Source organism: Erinaceus europaeus, chromosome 5, assembly GCF_950295315.1.
Source record: "Erinaceus europaeus chromosome 5, mEriEur2.1, whole genome shotgun sequence".
NCBI classification, from domain to species: Eukaryota; Metazoa; Chordata; class Mammalia; order Eulipotyphla; family Erinaceidae; genus Erinaceus; species Erinaceus europaeus.
In genome coordinates this window covers 40,859,787-40,876,514 of record NC_080166.1, presented here as the reverse complement: position 1 = coordinate 40,876,514, position 16,728 = coordinate 40,859,787, and the positions used below count along the sequence as shown (strand labels likewise).

Sequence of the window (16,728 nt, the reverse complement as noted above, 5' to 3'; positions counted from 1 at the left end):
ATTGAGGAGGGCCCAATCATAACGTGCTAGGTCAAAGCCGGGTTGACGCTTGCAGGGGTCTGTGATGAGGTGTTTGTTCTTTACCTCAGCTGACTGCCAACTCTGTTTCCAAGAGTCTGGAACAGCTGAATCACTGTATTTCACCTAATACAAAAGTAAATTCCAAGTGGATCAAGGACTTGGATATTAGACCACAAACTATCAAATACTTAGAGGAAAATATTGGCAGAACTCTTTTCCGCATAAATTTTAAAGACATTTTCAATGAAATGAATCCAGTTACAAAGAAGATTAAGGCAAGTATAAACCTTTGGGACTACATCAAATTAAAAAGCTTCTTCACAGCAAAAGAAACCACTACCCAAACCAAGAGACCCCTCACAGAATGGGAGAAGATCTTTACATGCCATACATCAGATAAGAATTTAATAACCAACATATATAAAGAGCTTGCCAGACTCAACAACAAGACAACAAATAACCCCATCCAAAAATGGGGGGAGGACTTGGACAGAATATTCACCACAGAAGAGATCCAAAAGGCCGAGAAACACATGAAAAAAATGCTCCAAGTCTCTGATTGTCAGAGAAATGCAAATAAAGACAACAATGAGATATCACTTTACTCCTGTGAGAATGTCATACATCAGAAAAGGTAACAGCAGCAAATGCTGGAGAGGGTGTGGGTTCAAAGGAACCCTCCTACACTGCTGGTGGGAATGTCAATTGGTCCAACCTCTGTGGAGAACAGTCTGGAGAACTCTCAGAAGGCTAGAAATGGACTTACCCTATGACCCTGCAATTCCTCTCCTGGGGATATATCTTAAGGAACTCAACACATCCATCCAAAAAGATCTGTGTACACATATGTTCTTGGCAGCACAATTTGTAGTAGCCAAAACCTGGAAGCAACCCAGGTGTCCAACAACAGATGAGTGGCTGAGCAAGTTGTGGTATATATACACAACGGAATACTACTCAGCTGTAAAAAATGGTGACTTCACCGTTTTCAGCCGATCTTGGATGGACCTTGAAAAAATCATGTTGAGTGAAATAAGTCAGAAACAGAAGGATGAATATGGGATGATCTCACTCTCAGGCAGAAGTTGAAAAACAAGATCAGAAAAGAAAACACAAGTAGAACCTGAAATGGAATTGGCATATTGCCCCCAAGTACAAGACTCTGGGGTGGGTGGGTGGGGAGAATACAGGTCCATGAAGGATGATAAATGACATAGTGGGGGTTGTATTGTTAAATGGGAAACTGGGGAATGTTATACATGTACAAACTATTGTATTTACTGTTGAACGTAAAACATTAATTCCCCAATAAAGAAATAATTAAAAAAAAAAAAAGCAACACTGACAAAAACCATAGGATAAGAGGGGTACAACTCCACACAGTTCCTAACATCAGAACTCCATATACCAACCCCTCCCCTGAGGGGTTCCTATTTTTTATCCCTCTGGGAATATGGACCTAGGGTCATTATGGGGTACAGAAGGTGGACGGTCTGGCTTCTGTAACTGCTTCTCCACTGAACATGGGTCGATCCATACTCCCAGCTTGTATCTCTCTTTCCTTAGTGGGGCCGGGCTCTAGGGAAGTGGGGCTCCAGGACACATTGGTGGGGGACACATCTGCCCAGGGAAGTCTGGTTGGCATCACGGTAGCATCTGGAACCTGGTGGGTGAAAGAAGAGTTAATATATAAAGCCAAACAAGTTGTTGACTAATCATGAATGCTGGATTAATGCAGATGAAGAGTTGGGGGGTCTTCATTTTGTAGATAGTTAGTAGGCCTATTTTATGTATATTTCAAAGGGCCCATGACTATACTAGTGTTTTTTTCTGAGTCTGACATCTGATATGTAGGTAGACCCAAGTTATTGTCTGGGGAGATGATGTCATGGCTGCACAAAGGACCAGAAAGCTGGATAAGGGAAAAAAGTAGCTCCCAAATACAGGAAAGGTGTATAAATATTGTTGATTGTAAACCCCATCGATTTGATGTGATCTGGGGCTCATATTCAGCTTAGGAGCCTATGTGACCACTGTATCCCTATAGATCTGAGCTCACATTCTGTGGTCATGAATAGAAATGTTCCAAGCAGCTCCAATTTCAGAACCCATCTTCCTCAGGTAGAACATAGAGTATGGTGTCCAGCCTCCCTTTGGAGGATGGAACATTCCCTACTGTTGTTGAAGGCAAGATCCTATGGGGGCCCACAAAGGGGTCTATTGTGTTGTTCCTGATAGAGATGACCAGTAACAATGGAGAGAGGGATTTATTTGAGGTCTAGGCCCATCATGTCTGTTTGGGAATCTCAGGACTCCCCAGCTGATGGGGTGGCCTGATAGTGACTACAGAGTCATCATGAAAGTATGCCAGTTTCCTGTCCTTTTTCACCAGCTGAATTTTCTTCCCTAAATTCCCCAAGCTCCTATATAAAAATATAAGAACTTCTCTAACTTTGGATACTGCTCATAAACTGGGTTTTCAAAAAGCAGTCAGTTAATAGGAGAGGAAAACTTAGCAAACAATCTTGGTAAAGTCTTTGAAATCTTAGCCTTCCATCTTCTCAAAGTCTCATTCTGATCTTGCCTTCCTGAGTAATAAGCACAGCCCCCATGCTCTCTGCAGATGTTGGAGGAGCTTAAGGAATTATTGCTATCCCATCCATCTTATAGGCCTTACCTTTCTGGCTTTAGAGAGGCAGTTCAGTAGGAAATGAAGAGATCGGAATGTCAATACATTTAGCTTGCAGTACAGGATGAGTTGGGCCTGATTTAGCTAGTAAGCCAGGCCAGCATGATGAATATATTGTTAAAGCCAGAACCAGGTTAAACTTCTGCTGAGGCACCATAGAGAAATATCAGGGTCAGTAATCCCCTCACAAGTAAAGAAGACTTGTTGCGAACCCTTCTTCCTATAAAATCTACTTTTACCCTCAGGCCCTGCCTCTTTGGATCATGCCAGATGGTATTATTTCTCCTGAGGTTATGGTTCATGTCAAAATAAATAGACATCACTCTGATGAGTTCTAGAGGAAGCATAGAAAAGGCTCAGAAATGTGGTTTTAAAAGTGACCTTAGGTGCCACCTAAGCCAAAGCCCTACTTAAAAATATTTGTTATTTGTTAATGAGAGAGAGAGACAGAGACAGAGAGACAGACAGTGAGAAAATATACCAGATATACCAGAGCATCACTCTGGCACGTGAGGTGATAGGAGTTGAAATTGGGAGTCCAGTTAGCTTTAGCTACTGTTCCAATTTCCAAATGTCCTCAAAGCCCTGCTTCTGAAGTTTCTTCTTCATTTTTATGATCTAGAGACTGGTGATTTGGACAGGTTTTAGGAGACAATCCTTTCCCCATTTCTTTCCATACTGCACCAAAGAGACTATAAGAGAAAGGCTGGGAAGCAGAAGTCTATTAAAAGAATGTGGAGACAATACCTTTCTAACTAGTGACGTCAAGTTTCACATTTAGGAAAACAATTCTGTTTTGGGATTGAAATACTCTTACTTGTCAGGGAAGATTGAGAGAGGCTATAAGCTATACTTCAGAAATCAAACTTCTGAAATGAGTTACTGTGAAACAGTTAATCCTTCTCTAGCACATTTTCCCCTGATACAAAGGTGAAAAGGCTAATTTGGATAGCAAATTGGTAGTGCTTTTGTTTGATGACACAGCTATTAAGAACACCTGTTAGCGAGCATAAATCAAACCACCATCCACTGAAAGGAAGCAAAGATGTTTATTGACAAATTGCAATCCGGGCCGAGATCACCATCTAACATAACCATCTTGGTGTTAGTCCACCAAGCTCGACCCCGAACAGGGCTCAAACCACACAATTTATAGGAATTCAGACTACACTCAGGGAGGGGGAGCACATCACCTTATCAACCTACATCCAATAACAGGCTATAGCAAACACAAAATCTAATTATTTCAAACTTAGCAAAAGCATGATCTAAAAGCATGATCCATTCAAAGCAAAGCGCAGGCTAGTTTCAAATATAGTAAGATCACACAACCAGTAGAATCTAGCCAGGTAGGGTCACCACATCCCCCCACCATCAGCTATGACCACCCATCTGGTAAACAGCATGCCACAAACTCTGTGCAAAGGTCCTGATAAGGCTTGTCCCCATGCAGGGTCCTTTGAACTGTTTAGGTCTTGTTTTTCAAGGGGGAAAGGGCAAGGAATTTTCCACCTCACACTACAAGCAACTTATGCTAAAAGCACTTAACAAACAACTGCATAAAAAAAGGGAATTTCAAGGCTACTGCCTTTTACAACACCCACTTTCTCTGGCCCATCTTGGATGGAGCTAGAAGGAATTATGTTAAGTGAGCTAAGTCAGAAAGACAAAGACAAGAATGGGATGATCCCACTCATAAACAGAAGTTGAGAAAGAAGAACAGAAAGGGAAACTCAAAGCAGGATCTGACTGAGTTTGGAGTAGGGCAAAGTAAAAATCTCTGGGGGGAGGATAAGGGTGGATGCTCAGCAACACTGGGGTGGAGGGGGAGGGGGGTGATGGGATAGGACACAGTCTTTTGGTGGTGGGAATGGTGTTTCTGTACTCTCCTATTAACTTGTAGTTATATAAATCACTATTTAATTAATAGGAGGGGGAAATATTGATTGAATGTCTCAAATTTTTTAATGCACAGAGCATAGGCTGAGTCTTTGAAATGTTGAACCTCCTAAAAATTTACCAGGGAGAACAGAAGCAACTGGTGGTGTTACTCTATAAGATACAGCTATATATAAATAATGCCAAGGACATAAATTATGGTGTGCTGTGTATGATACATCAAATCCTAACAAAAGTATTTTCAAAGTTAATCCAATTGCCAAATAATTTGATTACGGCAATAACTATCTATTGCCTTCTTAAACCCAAAGACAGCAGGAAACTCACACTTCCTCTATAGAGCCTATATTTTCCCCAGTCCTGGAACCTCTAGGGTGGGGCTCACTTCCTGCATGCTTCTCAAGTTATACCAAATGATATTGCATCTGCTGATCCCAACCTAATCAATGCAATGAGTACCACCTCAGCATGCTTCACTGCAGACTGTGTCCAGAGATGTCAGGCGTGGAATGTCAGCCCTTCAGCCTCACTACTCAGGTGAGACCTTTCCTTTCTCATAGGGTTCTCTAATTCCATTCCAGGAGGTTCATTTCCTAACAAAGTCCCAAAACCTAGATATAGACCAGGTCCTGGAAGTTAGAGCATATGTTCACATGTATCCATAAATTAGGGCAAAATATATACCTGGAAGCAATAATACACAATAGTCTGTAGTGAGTCAGTATAAAGTTGATAATGAAATAGAGTCTACTTCGACTTAGATACCCTCCTCACCTACTTCCTATTACAGTTCTCTCACTCACTCCAAACCTAACCTCACCAAAGCAAGGACTGCAAAAGCTGAATAAGGACAAGAGACTGGCATACTTTCATGATGACTCTGTAGTCACTATCAGGCCACCCTATTACCTGGGGCTCTAGTCGGGGAGTCCTGAGATTCCCAAACAGACATGATGGGCCTAGACCTCAAATAAATCCCTCTCTCCATTGTTACTGGTCATCTCTATCAGGAACAACACAATAGACCCCTTTGTGGACCCCCATAGGACTTTGCCCTCAAATTGGACCAACAACAGTAGGGAATGTTCCATCCTCCAAAGGGAGGATGGACAACATACTCTGTGCTACACCTGAGGAAGATGGGTCCCAATATTGGAGCAGCTTGGAATGTTCCTACTCATGACCACAGAATGTAAGCTCAGCTCTATGGGGATGCAGAAGTCACCTAGGCTCCTAAGCTGAATATGGGCCCCAGATGACATCAAATCGATGGGGTTTACAATCAACAATATTTATACATCTTTCCCATCTTTGGGAGCTACCCTATTCCCTGATCTAGCTTTCTGGTCCTTTGTGCAGCCATGATATCACCTCCCCAGACAATAATTAGGATCCACCTGCATATCAGATTTCAGCCTCAGGCAAAAACAAACAAACGAAGAAAAAACACTAATGTAGCCACAGGGCCATTGGAATATAACTAAAATATGCCTATGAGCTATCTACAAAACATAGGCCCCCCTCCACCAAGTCTTCACCTGCACTATTTAGGTCACATGCACCTTTAGGTCCATGATTGGTCAACATTTGTATGTTAATTCTCTTGTCAACCACCAGGTTCCAGATGCTAGCAGGATGCCGACCAGACTTCCCTGGACAGACAACCCCACCAATGTGTCCTGGAGCTCTGCTTCCCCAGATCCCTTCCCCACTACAGAAAGAGAGAGACAGGCTGGGAGTATGGATCAACCTGTCAACACCCATGTTCAGTGGGGAAGCAATTACAGAAGTCAGACCTTCTACTGTCTGCATCCCAAATTGACCTTGGGTCCATACTCCCAGAGGGTTAAAGAATAGGAAAGCTATCAGGGGAGGGGATGGGATACAGAGTTCTGGTGGTGGGAACTGTGTTAAGTTGTATACCTCTTATCCTATGGGTTTAGTCAGTGTCTCCTTTTTATAAATAAAAAATTAAAAAAAAGAAAAACCAAAAACCTAATAAAGATTTATGGTTAAAAATTAAATAAATAAAAAACAAAAAGACAAAAAGCAAAGTCTCTAAACTTAGATATAGACCAGGTCCTATGAGATATGTTCACATGTATCCAGAAGTGAGGGCAAAATAAATACCTGAAAGCACACAATAGTCTGCATTGAGTCAATATATGCAGCAAGCAAGTAGAAAGACCTAAAAAGACTCCATAAAGTTCATAATGAAATAGTGTCTACTTAGATACTTTTAAAGTATTCTTCCCATAGAAGTGACACAAAAGGAAAGATAGATAGAAAGCAGTATGTAAGGGGTAAAGTACTATACTGGCAACATCATCATCTTTGCAGAGGATAGGATAAAATATTATTTGATGCCATTTTTCTTGTGAAGCTTAGACTATTTTTTGTGACTGAAGGTAATTTGTGCAGTGAGTACTAAGGCTTGAACAGCAAAAATATGTTGCCACTGAGGCTTTATTGTGTAGAACCAAAAAGTATGTGTGGCAGGCAGAGCTGGGGGAGGTGTTAAATACTTTTTCAAGCTGGATTTACCCCAAATGAAAATATTTTGATTCTATTAACATGTGCACTATGCATCAGAGAAATATCACTTCTTGAATTGCTTCCCAGTGTGCATTTTTGTAATAAATACTTGGTAGATGAAATAATCAAACGCATATTGTATATTAGTTATTCTAGTGAACTATTTCATTTGTTAAATAATGAACCTGCAAGAGAATTTGTTGTGGGTTCTTTTGATTGGATGGTCAAGGACATTTGAAGTGTTGTTTAAATTATAAGAAGCAAGCAGTCATTTCAAGTTAAATGCAAGAAGTATTAGAGTAGGTATATATTCCACCTGCTAAAGAACAAAGAAGGCCAGTGAAGCTGAGGAGGAGGAGGAGTATGGCAGGACACAGGGCTGAGAGGTAGTACTTTGTAAGTCAGGAGAAAGAATTTAAATTCAATAGTTAGTAAGATGGGGATCTGTTATGGTCTTTTAAGGGGAAAAACTCTGTTGTTGAATGACGTACTAAGGGAGGTAAAAGAAGAGTGTAGAGGCCAGGAACATTCAATAAGTGGGTTGGGGCAGTTTCTTTTCTTTTTTTTTTTTAAATTTTGTTTTTTATTTATTTAAAAAAGGAGACATTAACAAAACCATAGGATAAGAGGGGTACAACTCCACGCAATTCCCACCACCAGATCTCCGTATCCCATCCCTTCCCGTGATAGTTTTCCTATTTTTTTAATATTTATTTTTGTTGTCCTTGTTTTATTATTGTAGTTATTAGTTGTTAATAACTAATTATTAGTTATTAGTTGTTAGATAGGACAGAGAGAAATCGAGAGAGGAGAAGACAGGGAAGAGAAAGACACCTGCAGACCTGCTTCACTGCTTGTGAAGTGACTCCTGTGCAGGTGGGGAACTTTCCTATTTATCCCTCTGGGAGTATGGACACAACACCACTCTGGGATGCAGAAGGTGGAAGGTCTGGCTTCTGTAATTGCTTCCCTGCTGAACATGGGCGTTGACTGATTGATCCATACTCCCAGCCTGGGGCAGTTTCTTAGATCTAGAGAGTAAACGGATGGATTCAGGAAGAAGCCAGGCAGGTGGGCTAAACCTCTAGATCTAGATGTTTCTCCTACAGAAATTTTCATTTGCATTCAGGTTTGTAAGGTCTCCAGTCCTTTAAAGAACAATGTCATCATGTGTCTCTGCACCTGGCTCACCATTCTGCTTTCCTGGACATGGTACCACAGTCAAGGAGTTGAATTTTTAGACCCCCTTTACTAGACAGGTTTCTTGAATTTTAGGAGGTAGGTGGTAGGTAGAAAGGATTTTGAGAGTGCCTGAATTTGCCTAAAGAAAAACTGAAACATTCTACGTAGTTAATAATCAGGAAAGATTCAAAGTTCAAAGCCAAGGGAAAGGAATGTTTTAATATATCTAATACCTGTCTTATTCCATCCTTCTGACATTTTTTTGGAGTATTTTAAAAAGCATATTGTTTTGGGGGTTGGGTGGTGGCATACCTGGTTGAGTGCACAAGGACCCGGAGCAGAGCTTCACCAGTGATGAAACAGTGGTGCAGCATTGACTTCCTCTCTCTCCTTTCAATTTCTCTCTGCCTCTATCCAAAATAAGTAAATTAAAAATATTTAAAAAATATATATTTTTTTATGAAGAGAGAATTAAAAAAAATTTTTGTCCCAAGTCACAGAGCTTGAAAGTGATGGAGCCAAGGCTGGGACCAGATTCTAGTTCCTGCACTCTTTTACACTGTCCTTGAAGTTGGGTTAGTCTGTTTTTCCTGTTTTCTTATCACTCCATAGATGGTATCTTGGGAGAAATCTGCTATTTTTCTTTCTTTTTACGTTGTGCTCTCGTCCTCTATCCCGTAGACTGTCTAGCTAGTATGATGCTCGTCAAACATGCCTCCCTGGAGCAACACCCCTAGTTGCTACCACAGATGGAGCTGGGATGAGACAAGGCCGGGCTGTTGCTGCTAGGTGATGGGAGAGCGACTCATCTGCAGATACCGTGCCTAGAAGGCATTTTCCATTTCTTAACTCCCCGCCATCCCCAATTCCAGTTCTCTTCGCCTCACCTCTCGCCTCTGGACTACAGGGTCCCTTGGGAAGCATCCCTTGCCGCGGGGCAGACAGAATTTGGGGGCGCCGGGTCCCGGTTCTTTGTGCTCTTGCCCATCTGTGCACAGAGCCTCGTTCCCCTGTGCCGGGAGCCCGGCGGGCATTGACGTCAAGCGGCAGCTGAGCGCTGCCCACAGACTACTGACCCGACTCCTCCTCCACACCCCTTCCTCCCTCGCCCCCTCCCTTTCTCCTGTGCGCGGGCTGGGGCTCGCTATAAAAGGCGGGAGTGCGGCGTGTCCAGTCGAGTTTCAGCACCATGGAGAGCTCCCGCTTGCAGTTGCTGCCCCTTCTGGGAGCCGCCCTGCTACTGCTGCCTCTGCTGGGCGCCCGAGCCCAAGAGGACGCGGAGCTCCAGCCCCGAGCCCTGGACATCTACTCCGCCGTGGACGATGCCTCCCACGAGAAGGAGCTGGTCGGTATTCTCTTCGTCCCGGACTACCCGGGGCTTCCCTGCCACCCCTTCCTTTCTTACGCGTCCCCTTCCTCTTCTCCATCTCCCCATCTCTATTCTGAGTCCTGGAGAGGGCAGCACACAGCTAGGTGTCTCTGGAAAATAGATGGTGTGGAACCACGGGTTCAGGCAATTTGTAGAGCGAATCCCTTGTCCCCGCCACTTGGAGTAGTGAGAGCCTCAGAGGTCCTGAGACCTGTGGTCAGCGTTTGGACAGAGCTCACTAAGTTTTCACTTCTCCAACAGCCCTTTCCGTCCACGGAGCCACGTGGAGCAGGGTGTATGGGTCCGGGGCTCCTTATAACTAGGGCTGGAAGTGAGCGCTAGGGCTGGGCTTGTGTAGCCAGCCAGACAACTTTGGGCTCCAGGCGGGGGGACTGTGTATTACAGATCGAAGCATTGCAGGAAGTCCTGAAGAAGCTCAAGAGTAAACGTATTCCCATCTATGAGAAGAAGTATGGCCAAGTTCCCATGGTAAGATTTTTGGTGTTGTTCTTCCCTGTGAAACAACCCACCTTGAGTCTTATACACACCTTTCTACCTAGGATGTGACTAAATCATCAGGTAATGGGACTTACAGAATTCTGTGGACTTCTTTGTTTTTACTGTCAGCTCTTGTCCCCTAGTTTCTTAAAAGCAAAAGTTAAAATTGCTATGTGTGATGTTTGAATACTTTGTGCCAAGAGCTGTCTCTTGGCTTGAGTAGAAAGGAACATTTACTGGAGTTGAATAAAAAAAAAATCTCATGAAGAGTTCTCTGAATTTGGAGAGACTTTAAGTTATCTCAGTTCTTGTTTCTCCAATTTTCTTCTTGATTCACAGAACTCTGCCAATATTTAGATTGTGAGTTCTAAGGTCAACAGGTCAACATTCTTGATTCAGGTCTGATTATCTTCCTTACACACACACACACACACACACACACACACACACACACACACACACACACACACAAATACACACACCTTTCTCTTGGGATGAGGAGACAGAAAGCAGGGAGGGATGGTAGTGAAAGCATAGGCTTATTGTTTATTTGCTAGGTGGAAAAAAAGTCTTACTGACTTTTTTTCTTTGGGACCAGGAATTAAATGAGTCAGGGAGTGGTTTCCAAAGTGGGAGATAAGAGAAGAGGATTAATAATGAAATATGTTTTGATCTCTCATGGGAACTGTAAGAACCAGGATCTTTGCAGTTTGGGGTTTGACTACCTTTAGACCTTTCCTGATGGTGTTAGGGTGTTTTTATCTCTCCCATCAGGCAGAAATTATGTTGATAGGGAGACATGGTTTGCTCGTGCCAATAACCACCCATTGTGAATTTGCAGTGTGATGCTGGTGAACAGTGTGCTGTGCGAAAAGGAGCAAGGATCGGGAAGTTGTGTGACTGTCCCCGAGGAACCTCCTGCAACTCCTTCCTCCTGAAGTGCTTATGAGGTGTCTGCATCCTCCACCTCACACCCCCTTTCCTACAGAAGTTCGCACCTTCATCGCTGGCTTTAGCAACAAAAAATGCATTTCCCTTTAAGGCAAAGGTTTTGTTTGTTTGTTTTCTCCTGTTTTCAAATAAAAGAACACATTAGATGTCTCTGTGTGAAGGGTACTGCCTTGTATGGTGTTGACGTGTGTGTAAAGTATTTCTCTCTTATTTCATTTGTCTGACAGTCTCCTGTGCATCTTTGTGTAAAGAGGGAAACATCACTTTGGAAATTATATTTTTGTATGTGGCTTGGCAGGATGAAAATTAGATCTCCTTAATCTTGGTAGTTTACCTCACAACCTGAAAAGCAAACTACCCCAAGTAATACACACTGAAGCATGTACAAATTATACATAATAAAGTGGTTTTTAATAGTTACACATAGTGCACTGTTATTTCTACAAAAGTTATTTAAGAAGGAATGGTAGGATTAATCATGCTGTTGTTTTCAAAGAGAAATATTTTAAAAATAGCAGTCTGTTGGGAGAACAGCACCTTGGCTCCAAGGAGTTTTGAGCATTAATTAGTAGTTTGTTACACAAGCTTTAGTACATGAGTTCCCTTTGGTTGCAGTGGTGCACTCTAAGTATGTGTGCACATATGGGAAGGTGAAAATGTTTTGAATTCAACCAGTGTTATTTATTAAAACCTTAGCTCAATTTTGTAATCATAATAGGCCAATAAACGATCAATTATTTAAAACTTAAACCACATTATAAGCAATTTTAAAATTAGGCCTCTTGTTTTGGTAGCTTTTTTTTTTCTTTGCTAGAATATATACACTGAAAACAAAATAAACTGTTTCACTTAAGAAAGGGAAATTAGTTATATCAGGTGCTCCATTGGTGTGAAACCCAATAATTTTCACCAGTAAATACAGAATCTCAGAGAAAAAATTCTCTTTTCAAAGGAAAAAATAATTATTTCAGTAGAAAGCATTGAGAGGAGCAAATGAAAACTGAGGGAGACAGATCCAACTCAAGGAATATAAAAATCTTATTTGTAAAATCTAGTAGTGTTTAAATGTTTCTGAGTTAATTACCTGAGTTAAAATTACCTGAGATCACACTGAGAAATGATTCCTGACAGTGGAACAGTGTACTGAGAGCTGTTTTAAGAAGTTCCTTCTGACAGCATATAAACAGTGGAACCAGGGAGGGGACATGGGCACAAAAGGACGGTATAAAGATCTTGCCAGTAAAGTAGTGGTGCATGTCTGGATGGATAAGGGCAATGAGGAAACACAGAAGAGACATGGGAGGCAATGACTTTAGGAAGGGTTTGAAGTACAGTAGTTTGCCAGCTCTCTTCTGATCTGTAGCTTTGTTTTCCCTCATCAATGGTAAAATGGTTTGGGGACAGGGAGATGAAAATTATATCCATTTTGTTTATTGTTTAATTTGAAGCTTAACTACTTACAATGTATATACATACATACATATGTCTTTATTTTTAAATTATTTTATTTATTTTTAATGAGAGAAATATATAAGGAAATATATACACACAGAGATAGAAAGAACAGAGTACCACTCATCTCTGGCTTATAGTGGTGCTGGGGATAGAACCTCAGACTTCAGGGCCTTAGGCATTAAAGGTTTTTAATTCATTAATTAATTAATACCAGAGCATTGCTCAGCTCTGGTTTATGGTGGTGTGGGGATTGAACCTGGGACTTTGGAGCCTTCAGGCATGAGAGACACTTTGCTTCCTCCAGTGGTGATTTTTTTTTAGTTGAGGAAGTTTCTTTCTATTCCTGGTTTCATAAAAAATGAGTATTAACTTTCATAGAATTAGTTGATATTTATTGAAATAATTTCACTTTTTTAAAAATCTGTGGACACACATTTTACTTAGTCTGTTTTAAACTACATATTAGAGAAGAAACCAAGCCTCCAGCAAAATTCCCTGTGTAACATACTGAAAGACCAACTTTTAGTTCTGGTGGAGAGCTGGGGTGCAGCATCAGGACTGTAGTCTGAGGTTCTAGCGAGCTCTGCAGACATAGTTCCTCATCCTACCAAGCTGGAGTTGATACTACCTATAGTCTAAGTGCCTGGATTCATTCCTCAGAGGTTAGCCTCTTGTCTTCTATACTCTGGACACTGTCCCACGGTATAGCATGCCGTAGGAATCCACAGAACTGCTCTTGTTTAGTCCCACCATAAGTTTTCTCTTAAGTGCTGTTTTAGAATTCTTGTTCATTCTGCCCGGTCTTTCATTGTATCAGCTTGACATGGTACACTTACTGGTAGACTTTCCAATGGGGTATTCTATTTGTTACATAGGTCTTATTTAATTAGACATATCGTGGGGTATTAATATGTAAACTTGGAAATTATTTTCTATAATAATTCTTATTACTAAATATTTAACATTGGTTTAAGAACTGTGATTGTTTACTACTCTGTCCCTTAAAAGCTTTTCAAGGACAAGGTACTGTCTATTTTAATTCCTATTTAATCCTGAGAAGTGAGCACAATATCCGGAGCATAATAGAGAACAGTAAAATCTTGTCATATGAGAAAATACTTTAAAATGGTTCAAGGGTTTTTGTAGTTTAAAACTACAAAAAACTAGAAGAATAAAACACTTGAGGTAGTGCAGGGCTTGGGAGTTAAGCTCATGGTCAAGGGTATGTTGTGTTTTCTGGGCTCCCAAGGGGCTTGCGAGGCATGCTCTGACAGCTACACTAAGGTCTTTGTGTTCTGTTCCATTTGGAGAACTAGGAAAAACAAAGAAACAAAGCAAACAAATAAACAAAAAATCCCAACAAACAAAACAAAACAAAAAAACAGAAAAAAAGGAAATTGCATGGAATGCTTGCTATAAGGGCTTGTGTGGGTTATGTTTATAAGCAGTCTACTAGTTTTCTAAACTCTAGATAACAATTTATTATGACTTCTGGGAACATCATACTTGGATATGGATTCTTAGGTATTAGGTTCATTAGTGGTTCATGAATTACCTTTTGTTCCCTAAATTCTTTGCCCATTTTTCTTTCTTTTTCTTTTATTATTTTGCCTTTTAAAAATATTGTTTATTGGGTGGTTAATGGTTTATAGTATAGTTGTTAAAACTTAAGTACATCTCTCCATGATAAGTATCTAGGTGTATAGACTCTTTGCCCATTTACTTATTATTAATTAACTAATTAATTTTTATTGCCGCCAAGGTTATCAATGGTGTTCAGTGTGTGCATGATGAATCCACTGCTCCTGGTTGGCATGTTTTCTTCTCTTTCTCTTCTTTCTTTCTCTCTTATTTTCTTCTTTCTTCCCCCCCATTTCACTAATTTTGAAAGGAAATGTCTATACTTATTTCATAGCTGCACTAATTTTTTTAAATAGTGAGGTTCCTTTTAAAAATATTTTTATTATCTTTACTTATTTATTTATTGGATACAGTCAGAAACCAAGAGGGAAGGGGGTGATAGACAGGGAGAGACAGAGATACACCTGCAGCCCTGCTTCACCACTCGTAAAGCTTTCCCACTGGGGGTGGGGACCCGGGCCTTGAACTCAGGTCCTTGTGCATTGTAACCTGTGAGCTCAACCAGGTGCGCCACCACCCTTCCCCTAGCTGCACTATTCTTAATAACCAAAGTGTGAAGCAACCAAAATGCCCAACAACAGGTGACTGTATACAGGAATTATGGTATACATCTTCAATGGAATGAGTAGAAAGGATGATATTGTATCATTAGGGACCAAAGGGATGGAATTGGAGGTGGTTGTGCTAAGTGAAGTAAAGAGTTGAAAGACAACTGCTGAATGTTTTTGCTTATATGTGGAACATATATGTATATTATCATGCCACTGCTATTATAAATTGTTCTTTAATAAGTTCTGAAATTAGGAATCCTGAATCCTCCAACTATAGTATTCCTTTTTAAGACTGTTTTTAATATTCTGGATCCTATTTCTTTCTACATGCATTTTAGATAGCTTTTCAATTTATGAAAAAAAAAAAAGAGAAAAAAGATTGGGTTTTAGTGGGAATTAAATTGAATTTATAAACAAATTTTTGGAATACTGCCATCTAAACAATATTAAGCCAGGAATATGGCCAGGAAATTTTTTTTCACATATTTAATTTCAATGTCCTGTAATTTTCACAGCACAATTTTAAACTTTTTTTTGTGGCTAATTTGATTCCTAAGCTTTTGGTGGATACTATTGAAAATAGAGCAAGAGTATGGGAACAAGAGTGAGGAGAGAGGGAAAGACCAAGGAACAAAAAAAACATAGCACTTGTCTACCATCCTAAATTTCCCTTGCTATCATTCATGGTGATCTCTTATGGTGTTGGAGCTTGAACCCAGGATCTCATGCACTGTATGGGGTGTGCTGCTCCTGGCTTGGAAAAGTCTTCTTCTCTGCCTCTTTCTCCTTCTTCTTCTTTTGCTTTTAGTTTTTTTTTTAATTGGGGGATTAATGTTTTACACTCTACAGTAGAAAAGTCTTCTTAACTTCATATTCTGACTGCTTACTGGCATTTAGTGACATTTCTTTAGAAATGTAAATTTGCATCATATGTAACATGGGATGGGAAGGAAAACTTATTGGGCCACTCTTTTTTTGTTTTATTTATTTATTTATAAAAAGGAAACATTGACAAAACCATAGGATAAGAGGGGTACAACATCGCACAATTCCCACCACCAGAACTCTGTATCCCATCCCCTCCCCTGAAAACTTTCCTATTCTTTAACCTTCTGGGAGTACGGACCCAAGGTCATTGTGGGATGCAGAAGGTGGTAGGTCTGGCTTCTGTAATTGCTTCCCTGCTGAACATGGGCATTGACAGTTCGATCCATACTCCCAGCCTGCCTCTCTCCTTCCCTAGTGGGGAAGGGCTCTGGGGAAGTGGAACTCCAGGACATATTGGTGGGGTTGTCTGTCCATGGAAGTCTGGTCGGCATCCTGCTAGCATCTGGAACCTGGTGGCTGACAATAGAGTTAACATACAAGGCCAAACAAATTGTTGATCAATCATGAACTTAAAGGCTGGAATAGTACAGATGAAGAATTGGGGGGTACTCCGTTTTGTAGATAGCTAGTAGGCAGATTTTAGTTACATTTCAAAGGGCCTATGGTTATACTATTTTTTTAAATTTTAGTTTTTAAAAAATTTTTAAATATTTATTTCCTTTTTTGTACTTGTTTTTTTATTATTATAGTTATTGCTGTTTTTGATATTGTTGTTGTTGGATAGGACAGAGAGAAATGGAGAGAGGAGGGGAAGACACAGAGGGGGAGAGAAAGACACCTGCAGACCTGCTTCACCACCAGTGATGCAACTCCCCTGCAGGTGGGGAGCCGGGGGCTCGAACCATGGTCCTTACCATGGTCTTTGAGCTTTGAGCCACCTGCGCTTAACCCGCTATGCTACGGCCCGACTCCCTTAATTTTAGTTTTTAAAAAATATTTATTTATTTATTCCCTTTTGTTGCCCTTGTTGTTTTACTGTTGTAGTTATTATTGTTGTTGATGTCATCATTGTTGGATAGGACAAAGAGAAATGGAGAGGGGAAGGGAAG

The 16,728-nt window shown here is 40.7% G+C and overlaps 1 protein-coding gene across 1 annotated transcript; it reads left to right on the top strand.

The window, feature by feature from the left end:
* The first annotated feature begins 9,320 nt into the window (after positions 1–9,320).
* Positions 9,321–11,294, top strand: CARTPT (CART prepropeptide). The gene is made up of 3 exons (XM_007531253.3): positions 9,321–9,671; positions 10,101–10,184; positions 11,035–11,294. Exons 1-3 carry the CDS (start codon positions 9,516–9,518, stop codon positions 11,140–11,142), a joined length of 348 nt encoding a protein of 115 aa, XP_007531315.1. The 5' UTR covers positions 9,321–9,515; the 3' UTR covers positions 11,143–11,294.
* The last annotated feature ends 5,434 nt before the right edge of the window (positions 11,295–16,728 follow it).